At 41.2% G+C, this 12,727-nt stretch overlaps 1 protein-coding gene and 2 non-coding genes across 3 annotated transcripts in view; all 3 read right to left on the bottom strand.

Moving 5' to 3' along the window:
• The window catches only part of LOC141083753 (uncharacterized), a 98,316-nt gene that overhangs the window by 9,277 nt on the left and 76,312 nt on the right, over positions 1-12,727 (bottom strand). Inside the window, exon 6 of the mRNA XM_073568120.1 lies at positions 296-357. Within this exon, the coding sequence (XP_073424221.1) occupies positions 296-357 (62 nt within the window). The remainder of the gene's footprint in view (positions 1-295; positions 358-12,727) is intronic.
• On the bottom strand, positions 4,190-4,261 carry TRNAA-UGC (transfer RNA alanine (anticodon UGC)). Its single transcript has one exon. It is a non-coding gene; the product is annotated as a tRNA-Ala (tRNA).
• On the bottom strand, positions 5,881-5,952 carry TRNAA-UGC (transfer RNA alanine (anticodon UGC)). Its single transcript has one exon. It is a non-coding gene; the product is annotated as a tRNA-Ala (tRNA).

Genomic DNA, 12,727 nt, shown 5'->3' with positions numbered 1-12,727 from the left:
TCAATTCTGAGAACGATCCATGACGAGAATCTGACTCTGAATCTACCATCATAGAGCTTCTCACAATTCGTTTTTCTTTTTTCATAATTCTGCAGCATAAATGACATCATATTCCAACAGTCTGGACTATTAGGGACGAAGCAAAACTACTTTAATTCCCATCTCCCGGATGGGAGCATCTCTGAGCGCTGCGCCCCCTGACAGTCTCGTGACGGTGCTTATGTCCCCTGATGGGCTGCAGACAATCAGCGGCGGCTGAAAGGCGACATCTCTCCTGATCCCGTAGGTAAGTTACCTTTCTTCTTGTATCGGGCACCATCGGGGCGCTCTACAGCAATGTACAGTGGGAACCAATCCCTTTAAGTATAAGAAAATCGAAAGAATTCATCGATAATAAGATTTACCTTTCCCATAAAAGCCCAAAATATTGAAAAATTATGGGGTCACTACTTCAGTCCGGCTTCTTGGTCGCAGGGTTATTATCTTTTATTCACTCCACAATTTTCCATTTTATATTTTATCATATTGATTACTCTGACACCTCCTAACTTTCCCTTTGTCATTTTAATTTTTTAAATACTACTATAGGCAAGAGTTCTGTGAATCTAACAGATGTTTTGTGATATCAGGTTATAACAGCTGCCATTGATAAAAGTCTTTACAAATCAGTGTGAAGAGATTTTAGGCCCTCTTGTGGACTTTATAAGACCTGCAGCTTCCTTAACAGCTGCTCAGCACCCCACAATTGCTCTGCTGTGGGTTCAGTGGGACGAAAGAGGACCCCAACTCTGTAACACCAAAATGCTGCAATCCCTACTGACTGTAGCATCTTATTGGTAGATCTCCGACCATGACAGGTGGGTGTTAATCTGCATAACACAGCGGCACTTCATCCAGATTTCCTTCTACATTTTAAAACATACAAAAAAATTTCTGATTAGGAGATTTTTGGAATAATTTTAATTCCCAGAAACCCCTCTCTGAGCACTTTTGCACAATTCTCTCACCACTAGAGGGAGCTCACTGATTTATCACAGGGTTCAGTGGGAGCTGTTATCACTTGCTAGGAGCTCCCTCTAGTGGTGGCTGAACGCAGAGAGAATTTTATGATTTAGTGAATCTTTTATTGAGATCTCATGTCATGATAAATAGGCAAAGAGAACTCCAGATCCAACTAATATAAGCAGCCTGTAGGCTAATAATGGCACGGTCATATTTTACGCTCAGTTTGTGCACCGGGAATCCTTCTTTTTCAAAAATCTTATTTTTGGGGGGATGGCACGGGCACAAAAGTTGTGACCATCTGCAGCAAGAGTCAGTGGTTATACACTGGTGATCTCCTTCTGTGTGTGCTGGGACCAGACCTATCTCCGATCCCAGCACTTTAACTCCTCAGATGCTGTTATCAATAGTGATTGAGGTATCTAAGGAGCTCGACAGCTGAAGGTCGCTCCCTCTGTCAGCACCCCCCCGCTTGGATTCTTACGGTAACCAAAGTCCTAACTTTGACCTCTGTTCTTGCCCTATACATTATTCTATCAGATCCCCGATAGGCTGCAGCTAAACACTGACAGGTTAGTGCACAGCAGTACATAAGTAGTACTGTGCATTATCAGTGCAATCACAGGATCGCATGTTTATCCCTGTGAGAATTGTGAAAAAATTTTTTTTTTCGAGTGTTAGAGAAAAAAAAATCACAAAATCATTTTTATACTTTGAAAGTATATAATTTTTCATCCGCTATGTGCTGATTACACCGCCCCCTAGTGTCTGACACACAATTGACATCAAATTCTTAAAAGTTAGTTGTTGTGATACTTTGTAGTGAGTCTGATCCTTGTGCTACATCCAAATAGATGACCAGGGAATTTTACTCACATTTTTTCAGATTTCTGAATTTAGATGTTATAAGGTTCTTTATGCCAGGGATTGAACCCAGGGGATCATACATGCAAAGCATGCGCTCTACCACTGAGGTACATCCCCTACAACTGCATGAGCGCTACCTGGGTAGACAGCACGAGCCGCTGAGCTCACTGATTGGCTGAAGCAGTAATGACTTTTGTGCTCTAAATTATGATGAATTTTTCAAATGCGCTCAGCTTCACCAACTCCAAGATAGCTGCACTCCCTTTCAAAAAATGGTGGAGCTGGAAGCTACAGGCTTATAAACTACAACAGCAAAAGAATGTGGGTCAAAAACTGATGAATCTTAAAATATAAGTTTTATAGGAGACAGGTCCTGGAGTGGAAACATTAGGCTCTGTGCACACGGTGCGGTTCCTACTGCGGATTCGCCGCTGCAGTACTGCAGGTGATGTACAGTACCATTATAGCCTATGTAAAAAAAAACGCTGTGCACATGCTGCGGATTTTTCCGCCCGGTTTTTGTGCGGAAAAAAAAAGCAGCATGTCACTTCTTTTGTGCGGTTTTGCTGCAGTTTTCCACCTGCTCCATTCTACAAATCCACAGGTGGAAAACCGCAGTGTAAAACCGCATAAAAACGGCAGTAAAACCGCAAAAAAAGGAAGAAATCCGCAGGAAAAATCCAGGTCATTAAACTGAGGATTTAGTAAAATCCGCACGGAAAAATCTGCAGGAGGATCCGCACCGTGTGCACATAGCCTTATACAGACAGTATGGTATAGCACTGTGGTGTTGGAGCAATTATAGGTAGGACTGTTTATAAATGTCCACAATATAATGGGTTAAGTTCAGTTCATAACAAATACTGCTACAAAGTGCTAGCATAATACTACCAAATAGGGCCCACGTAATATTACCATACAGAGCCCACATAATACAACCATACAGAGCCCACATAATATTACCATACAGAGCCCACATAATACAACTATACACAGCCCCCATAATATTACCATACAGAGCCCACATAATACTACCATTCAGCGCACACATAATATTACTATACAGAGCTCACATAATAAAACCATACAGAGAAAACATAATACTACCATACAGAGCCCCCATAATATTAACATACAGAGCCCACATAATACAACCATACAGTGCCCACATAATACAACCATACAGAGCCCACATAATACTAGCATAAAGCGCACAAATAATACTACATACCGCACCCAGCCCCATACTACCATACAGAGCACAGATAACACTACTATATAGAGCCCACATAATATTACCTTACAGCACTCACATAATATTACCATACAGAGCCCTCATAATATTACCATACAGAGCCCACATAATACTACCATACAGCACCCACATAATATTACCATACAGAGCCCACATAATACTACCATACAGCACCCACATAATACTACCATACAATACCCACATAATATTACCATACAGAGCCCACATAATACTACCATACAGAGCCCACATAATACAACCATACAGAGCCCACATAAAACTAGCATAAAGCGCTCAAATAATACTACATACAGCACCCAGCTCCATAATACTACCATACAGAGCACACATAATACTACCATACAGAGCCCACATAATAATACCATACAGCACCCACATAATATTACCATACAGAGCCCACATAATACTACCATACAGCACCCACATAATATTACCATACAGAGCCCACATAATACTACCATACAGAGCCCGCATAATACTACCATACAGAGTCCACATAATACAACCATACAGAGCCCACATAAAACTAGCATAAAGCGCTCAAATAATACTACATACAGCACCCAGCTCCATAATACTACCATACAGAGCACACATTATACTACCATACAGAGCCCACATAATACTACCATTCAGTGCCTGCATAATACAGATACTATGCGAACCTCCTTCCACCTGCCAGCATTACATATGCATCTTTGGAAACGTGCGGAGCCTACAAATCTGGGAGCAGCGGCAGGTAGGGGGTGGTTTGGGGGGCTATCATTTCACAGCCTCAGAGTAACTGGACCAGGGGTCTGCAAACACAATCTGCTCCTCTGTAGTCTCTAGCGATGTCGGTCTGTACATGTATAGTGCTGGTTACAGCGCCCCCTGGTGTCCGACAGTTATTCTACATAGAATCCTCAACAAAAGCAAATCTGTCTGATATTTAGCGCTGAGTCAGGTCTTCGTGTTACATCCAGACAGAAGACTGGTGAATTTCCGCACATTTATCAGATTTCGGAATATTTTGGAAGTTCTCTTGTTATGTGACACAAAAGCTGGAGATGCCGGGGATTGAACCCGGGGCCTCATACATGCAAAGCATGCGCTCTACCACTGAGCTACATCCCCTGCACACACTGTCTGATGTGTGATCTCAATTCTGAGAACGATCCATGACGAGAATCTGACTGAATCTACCATCATAGATCTTCTCACAATTCGTTTTTCTTTTTTCATAATTCTGCAGCATAAATGACATCATATTCCAACAGTCTGGACTATTAGGGACGAAGCAAAACTACTTTAATTCTTTATTATTTGGTTATATGTACAATATGGGAAGAGGAGAGGATTCTATTTTTGCCATTTTTGCATCTTTTTTTAAGCAAATTAAAAAAAAATAAAATAAAATAAGCCCACATGATACTATCATACAGAGCACTTATAATACTACCATAGAAATCCCACATAATACTACCCTACATTGCCCAAATAATACTACCCTACAGCACCCACATAATTCTACCATACAGAGCCCACATAAAGCTAGCACAAAGCGCACAAATAATACTACATACAGCACCCAGCCCCATAATACTACCATACAGCGCACACATAATACTACCGTACAGCGCACACATAATACTACCATACTGTTCCCACATAATATTACTATACAGTGCACACATAATACTACCATTATGGAAATATATATGTATATGTATTTCATATAGATCTCAATTGCCTGCTATAGGCTACATACTGCTATATACTCCATATATTCATGTATTCTTATATAGCCATATGCATACAAATACATATTCACAGTTTGAACCTTATAACTAGTTGGTGGAAGTTGACCTGCTACCCAGTCATCTCATGATAGCATTGTCTTCTGACTTGAGAAATATCTAGCAGACATAGGGAATGAGGAAGTAAGGCCAGATGGTCCAGCCGATATTGGAGACTTGCTGACGAGTGCAAGACTCCGGACAGTAAATCACATGGTGTCTAAGTAACCCCAGGTCGGACACCCATATATGCTCATGTATTTAAACTGACCAATTTGATAAGAAGTTCAGCCTTATGTTAATGAGTAACCACTCCTTTCTGTACAGCTGATAAAACCAAGTATATTCAATAAAGTTTCCAGAGTTCTGCTGGAATGAGTTGTTGCTAACTAAGTGTAGCTTCCTCTTTTCCTTTGAGCGCTCAATAAGACTCTGTCTAATTAGGACAGGCCACAGCATGCACAGAGATATATATCTATATCAATCAAAAAATCCACATCACTGATCCCACATAATACTACCATACAGTGCACACATAAGGCTACCATTCAGTGCCTGCATAATACTGCTACTATGCGAACCTCCTTCCACCTGCCAGCATTAGATATGCATCTTTCGAAACGTTGTGCGGAGCCTACAAATCGGGGAGCAGCGGCAGGTAGGGGGAGGTTCGGGAGGCTATAATTTCACAGCCTCAGAATAACTGGATCAGGGGTCTGCAAACACAATCTGCTCCTCTGTAGTCTCTAGCGATGTCGGTCTGTACATGTATAGTGCTGGTTACAGCGCCCCCTGGGGTCCGACAGTTATTATGCATAGAATCCTCAACAAAAGCAAATCTGTCTGATATTTAGCGCTGATTCCGGGCTTCGTGTTACATCCAGACTGGTGAATTTCCGCACATTTATCAGATTTCTGAATATTTTGGAAGTTTTCTTCTTATTTGTCACAAAAATGTGGAGATACCGGGGATTGAACCCGGGGCCTCATACATGCAAAGCATGCGCTCTACCACTGAGCTACATCCCCTGCACACGCTGTCTGATGTGTGATCTCAATTCTGAGAACGATCCATGACGAGAATCTGACTGTGAATCTACCATCATAGATCTTCTCACAATTCGTTTTTCTTTTTTCATAATTCTGCAGCATAAATGACATCATATTCCAACAGTCCGGACTATTAGGGACGAAGCAAAACAACTTTAATTCTTTATTATTTGGTTATATGTACAATATGGGAAGAGGAGAGGATTCTATTTTTGCCATTTTTGCATCTTTTTTAAGCAAATTTTTAAAAATACAATTCTCTTTTTCCCATATTTTTAAAGGGATTGTTCATTAATGGACGACACTCTTCGATTATCTCAATCAATTAGGAAGAAAGTGTACAACACCTCCCGGATGGGAACATCTCTGAGCGCTGCGCCCCCTGACGGTCTCGTGGCGGTGCTTATGTCCCCTGATGGGCTGCAGACAATCAGCGGCGGCTGAAAGGCGACATCTCTCCTGATCCCGTAGGTAAGTAACCTTTCTTCTTGTATCGGTCACCATCGGGGCGCTCTACAGCAATGTACAGTGGGAACAAATCCCTTTAAGTATAAGAAAATCGAAAGAATTCATCGATAAGGTTTACCTTTTCCATAAAAGCCCAAAATATTGAAAAATTATGTGATCTATCCCACATGGTAAATGCAGGAAAAAAGAACAATAGCTTAACCCCTTTCTGACATCAGACCGTGCACGGTACCAGGACCCCTATGACCGAGGATAGGATAGTACGTCAATGCGATCAACGGCGCTCCGGGGGGGGCGCCGCTGATCACGGCCAGGTGTCAGCTGATTATCACAGCTAACACCTGGCACTATGTGTCAGGGGTGGTCACGGACCGCCCCTGCATGTTAAACCCTGGCACACTGCGATCAAACATGATTGCAGTGTACGGGGGTTTATTGAAGCATCGTCAGGGAGGGGGCTCCCCCCGTGCTTCCCTGAAACCCCCAGAGCAGCGCGATGTGCAGCGCTGCTGCAGGTCCTCCTTCCTTGCAGGTCCCCGGATTCAATATGGCCGTGGGACCTTCGGGGGCCTGCAGGGAGGCAGCTTCCTCAGTGCCTGCAGAGAGCCTGGTGCAGCGCCAATGTCAGATCGCTGATCTGTCACAGCGATCTGTGATGTGACAGTGTGACAGTGATGTCCCCCCTGGGACAATGTAATAAAGTAAAAAAAAAAAAAAGTGTAAAAATAATTTATAAAAAAATCGCCAAATAAATAAAAAAAAAAAAATATTCCCTAATAAATTCATTTTTTGGAAACAAAAAAAAACAATAAAAGTACACATATTTAGTATCGCTGCTTCCATAACGACCCGCCCTATAAAACTGTCCCACTAGTTAACCCCTTTAGCGAACCCCTTAAAAAATAAAAATAAAAAACGAAGCAAAAAACAAGGCTTTATTATCATACCGCCGAACAAAATGTGCAAAATGCGCAATTAAAAAGACGGATATAAATAACCATGGTACCGCTGAAAACATCATCTTGTCCCGCAAAAAACGAGCCGCCATACAGCGTCATCAGCGAAAAAATAAAAAAGTTATAATAGCTCGCAGAATAAAGCGATGCAAAAATAATTGTTTTTTGCATAAAATTGTTTTTATTGCATAAAAGCGCCAAAACATAAAAAACGACAAAAGTGAGGTATCGCTGTAACTGTACTGACCCGAAGAATAAAACCGCTTTATCAATTTTACCACACACGGAACGGTGTAAACGCACCCCCCCAAAAGAAATTCATGAAACGCTGGTTTTTGTTCATTCTGCGTCCCAAAAATCGGAATAAAAAGCGATAAAAAAAGTCACATACCCAAAAATGGTACCAATAAAAACGTCAACTCGTCCCACAAAAAATAAGACCTCACATGACTCAGTGGGTCAAAATATGGAAAAATTATAGCTCTCAAAATGTGGTGATGCAAAAACTATTTTTACAGTAAAAAGCGTCTTTTAGCGTGTGACAGCTGCCAAATATAAAAACCACCATAAATAGTAAATCAAACCCCCGTTATCACCCCCTTAGTTAGGGAAAAATAATAAAATTAAAAAAATGTATTTATTTCCATTTTCCCGTTAGGGCTAGGGTTGGGTTAGGGTTAGGGCTTGGCTTAGGGCTGAGATTAGGGTTAGGGGGTGTTGGGGTTAGGGTTGGAGTTATAATTGGGGGGGGTTTCCACTGTTTGGGCATATCAGGTGCTCTCCAAATGCAACATGGCGTCTGATCTCAATTCCAGCGTTCTGCGTTGAAAAAGTCAAATGGTGCTCCTTCCAAGCTCTACCATACGCCCAAACAGTGTTTTACCCCCACATATGGGGTATCAGCTTACTCAGGGCAAATTGAAAAACAACTTTTGGGGTCCAATTTCTCCTGTTACCCATAGGAAAATAAAAAATTGGGGGCAAACATATCATTTTTGTGGAAAATAATATGATTTTTTTATTTTTACGTCTGGGCGTTATAAACTTCTGTGAAGCCCTTGGGGGTTCAAAGTGCTCACCACACATCTAGATAAGTTCCTTGTGGGGTCTAGTTTCCAAAATGATGTCATTTGTGCAGGGTTTCCACTGTTTAGGCACATCAGGGGCTCTCAAAACGCGGCATGGAGTCCGATCCCAATTTCAGCCAAAAAAGTCAAATGGCGCTTCTTCCCTTCCGAGCTCTGCCATGCGCCCAAATAGTGGTTTACCCCCACATGTGGGGTATCAGCATATGCAAGACAAATTGCACAATAACTTTTGGGGTCCTGTTACCCTTGGGGGTTCAAAGTTCTCACCACATATCTAGATAAGTTCCTTGAGGGGTCTAGTTTCCAAAATGGTGTCATTTGTGGGGGCTTTCCACTGTTTGGGCACATCAGGGGCTCTCCAAACATGACATGGCGTCCGATCTGAATTCCAGCCAATTTTGCATTGAAAAAGTCAAACGGCGCTCCTTCCCTTCTTAGCTCTGCCATGTGCCGAAACATTGTTTTCCCCCACATATCAGGTATCAGCGTACTCAGGACAAATTGCACAATAACTTTTGCAGTCCAATTTCTCCTGTTACCCTTGGTAAAATAAAAAAAATTGGACCTGAAGTAATTTTTTTGTGAAAAAAAGTTAAATGTTCATTTATTTTAAACATTCAAAAAATTCCTGTGAAGCACCTGAAGGGTTAATAAACTTCTTGAATGTGGTTTTGAGCACCTTGAGGGGTGCAGTTTTTAGAATGGTGTCACTTTTGGGTATTTTATATCATATATACCCCTTAAAGTGACTTCAAATGTGATGTGGTCCCTAAAAATATAATGGTGTTGCAAAAACGAGAAATCGCTGGTCAACTTTTAACCCTTATAACTTCCTAACTAAAAAAAAAATTTTGGTTCCAAAATTGTGCTGATGTAAAGTAAACATGTGGGAAATGTAACTTATTAAGTGTTTTGTGTGCCATATCTCTGTGATTTAAGGGCATAAAAATTCAAAGTTGGAAAATTGCGAAATTTTCAAAATTTTCACCAAATTTCTGTTTTTTTATATGAATGACATTTTACCACTAACATGAAGTACAATATGTCATGAGAAAATAATGTCAGAATCACCGGGATCGATGGAAGCGTTCCAGAGTTACTACCTCGTAAAGGGACAGTGGTCTGAATTGTAAATATTGGCCTGGTCATGAACGTGCAAACCACCCTTTAGGGTAAAGAGGTTAAAGGATTTGTCCCAAGATCCGATCTTCAGGAGCACACTGCTCCTCGGCCTCCTGGTTGTCAGGGGGTGGTGCACTCCTGACAATTCTTTTCCCAGCTCTTTATAATGCTGCAGACAGAGGCAGTTTTGACTCTGCAGCACTGGAAAATCACAGGATCAGAGCAGCACTTACAAGCTGGACAGCAAAAAGCCTGTAAGTGCTGCTCCCATTTCTTTGTGCAATGGTCATTTACATGCAGTAGATGCATCTATGGCTTAGGCATGGGGCTGAGGCACCTATATGGGGGATGTAGCTCAGTGGTAGAGCGTATGCTTTGCATGTATGAGGCCCCGGACTTTTTTTTCCACTTATAAATAACTTCCAAAAGTTCCGAAGTCCCCAGATTTGCAGGAACAGAAGCTCAGTCAAGCCGCCACCCCGAATTATCAGGAGCGTGCCACCCTCTGACAACCAGGAGGATGACTGGATTCTATTTTTCATTCTACTTAAAAAAAAGATGTAAAAAATTCAAAAAATAAAATCACCTCCTTCTCCCATTTTTTAAATATTTCATGCAATAGAATGCAAATTAATTATTTAAAAATCCTACAATGGGATTTTCTGTTTTTTTTATCTTTACATACTTTTAACTCAGGAAGAGTTCAGAAATCAATATTTTGTGGAATAACCATGATTTTTAATCGCAGCTTTCATGCGTCTTGGCTGCTTTCCACCAGTCTTTCACACTGCTTTTGGGTGACCTTATGTCATTCCTGGTACAAAAATTTAAGCAGTACTTTGTTTGATGGCTTGTGACTATCCATCTTCCTTCAATGAGGTTCAGGTCTGGAGATTGGGCTGACCATGACAGGGATTTGATGTGGTGGTCCTTCATGCACACATTGATTGATCTAGCTGTGTGGCATGGTGCATTGTCCTGCTGGAAATACCAGTCCTCAGAGTTGGGGAACATTGCCTGAGTAGAAGGAATCAACTGTTTTTCCAGGATAACCTTGTACGCGGATTGATTCATACGTCATCCGCTAAGATTAATCTGACCAATTCCAGCCTTGCCGAAGCATCCCCAGATCATCACCGATCCTCCACCAAATTTCACAGTGAGTACAAGACACTGTGGCTTGTACGCCTCTCCAGGTCTCTGTCTAACCATTAGACGACCAGATGTTGGGCAAAGCTGAAAATCAGACTCATCAGAGAAGATTACCTTACTCCAGTCCTCTATGGTCCAATCCTTATGGTCTTTGGCAAACTTCAGCCTTGCTCTCCTTTGCTTCTCATTGATGAAAGGTTTTTTTCTACCTTTACATGACTTGAGCCCTGCCTCTAGGAGCCTGTTATGAACTGTTCTTGCAGTGCACTTCACCCCAGCTGCCATTTGCCATTCCTTTTGTAGGTCCCTTGATGTCATCCTGCAGTTTCGAAGTGATATTTGAATAAGATGACGGTCATCCCGGTCAGTGAGGAGTCGTTTTCACCCTCTGCCGGTCTGTAGCTTTGTTGTCCCCAATGTCTGCTGCTTGACCTTGTTGTAATGGACTGCTGTCTTAGAAATTTTAAGACAACATGACGCTCTCTGTATCCCTCTGTTAGTAAAGCCAGAATTGAGCCCTTCTTTTCCTCACTGAAGACTTTTCAACTCCTTTCGCATGGTTATGTTATTTTTTAATTCCTATTACCTTTGGGATATTACTAGCACTTGTTTTGCCATCCAGCTTGTCCTATTGCAAGAGGATTGTGAACACCACAGCAGGGTCTTTTATACTTTTCTTTGTTAAATAAGATTTGGTTCCGGTGATCACCTAATCAGAAGCACATTAAGTAGAATGAGGTGTGCTCTGGTTGGAATTCAACTGACAGTGGAATGGAATGGCTGTCAGACATGGAGAGAAGCTGATTTCTATAACACTGTGCAGTGGTCTCCTAATTTCTGCCAGAGCTGTATATATATATATATGGTCTTCTTCTGTCCTTGTATATTGACAATTTTGATGAGGTATCTAATAACTCTTTGGGTGGATAATGTGTATTCAGGTCGCCTCCGTAAGAATGTAAAAAAACTTTTTTACAAATTTTTTTCATGATAATATAATAATATATACTGTAACATGTTTGGGGGTTGACTGACTGCACTGTATACACTGATTTTCGGTTAATGCTTGAATATAGAATATTTATTGTGTATCGAGGCATTTTTGTGTCCTTTCCTTATATTCTATATACAATATCCATCCTGATATAATCTGCAAGTGCTTATATGTTATATACAAGTATGGAGTCTATATATTCAATATAACCAGTAATAGCTGCTATAATATTTTTGTCTTTTTCCTTCGTGGTTGATCCATTGCATTGTACATTTTAATTAGGATTTATCTAACCAAATATTAACTGTATATGGTGATTTAGCAGTATCTCTCCCGTCTGTAATTGTATTTGATATTATGTATTGTTGCTTCCTATATAAATTTCTATCATATTTGGATCTAAACATCTGATGGCTGATTGGCAGCCTTGTGCTTTATTAATTTTTGCATTTATATCATTTTGTTTTATTATATTAACTTTTTGTGGTATTGTGAATTCTGATGGCTGATTGACAGCCCTTATATATATTTATGCACTAGTTTGCTGCTGATATGTATATTCTTTTTTATTTGTATGTACCCCGGTTTTGCCAGTACTTTATATGGTCCTCCATCTGTTGCATGCTAGTGCGCGTGCACCTCCTTTCTGCCGCCATCCTCTATCTGCTTCTGTGCCTGCGATGCACCCGGTGCCAGATCACGTGGGGCCTCATGTGTTTCTGGTTTGGCTGCTGGGTGACGACGCGTCAACAATTGCTGGCTTCCAGCCTTAATTGACTTCCGGGCCTCTGCCTTTTTAAACCCACATATCGGTGACACTTCCATGCTCCCTGAGGAAGGTCTTTTATCCGAAACGTGCGTCGGGGTGTAAAGACTGACCAGCTATTTCCACTGCTACTCTCTGCCAGGTACTATTAATAGGTAACATTGGCCAGTACACTCTATATTTTTGGTCAGCTGTATAAATATGTTGA

This window comes from Dendrobates tinctorius, unplaced genomic scaffold, assembly GCF_039654945.1.
Source record: "Dendrobates tinctorius isolate UK_male_01 unplaced genomic scaffold, ASM3965494v1 ptg000021l, whole genome shotgun sequence".
Lineage (NCBI taxonomy): Eukaryota > Metazoa > Chordata > Amphibia > Anura > Dendrobatidae > Dendrobates > Dendrobates tinctorius.
This window is presented reverse-complemented; position numbering and strand designations above follow the sequence as displayed.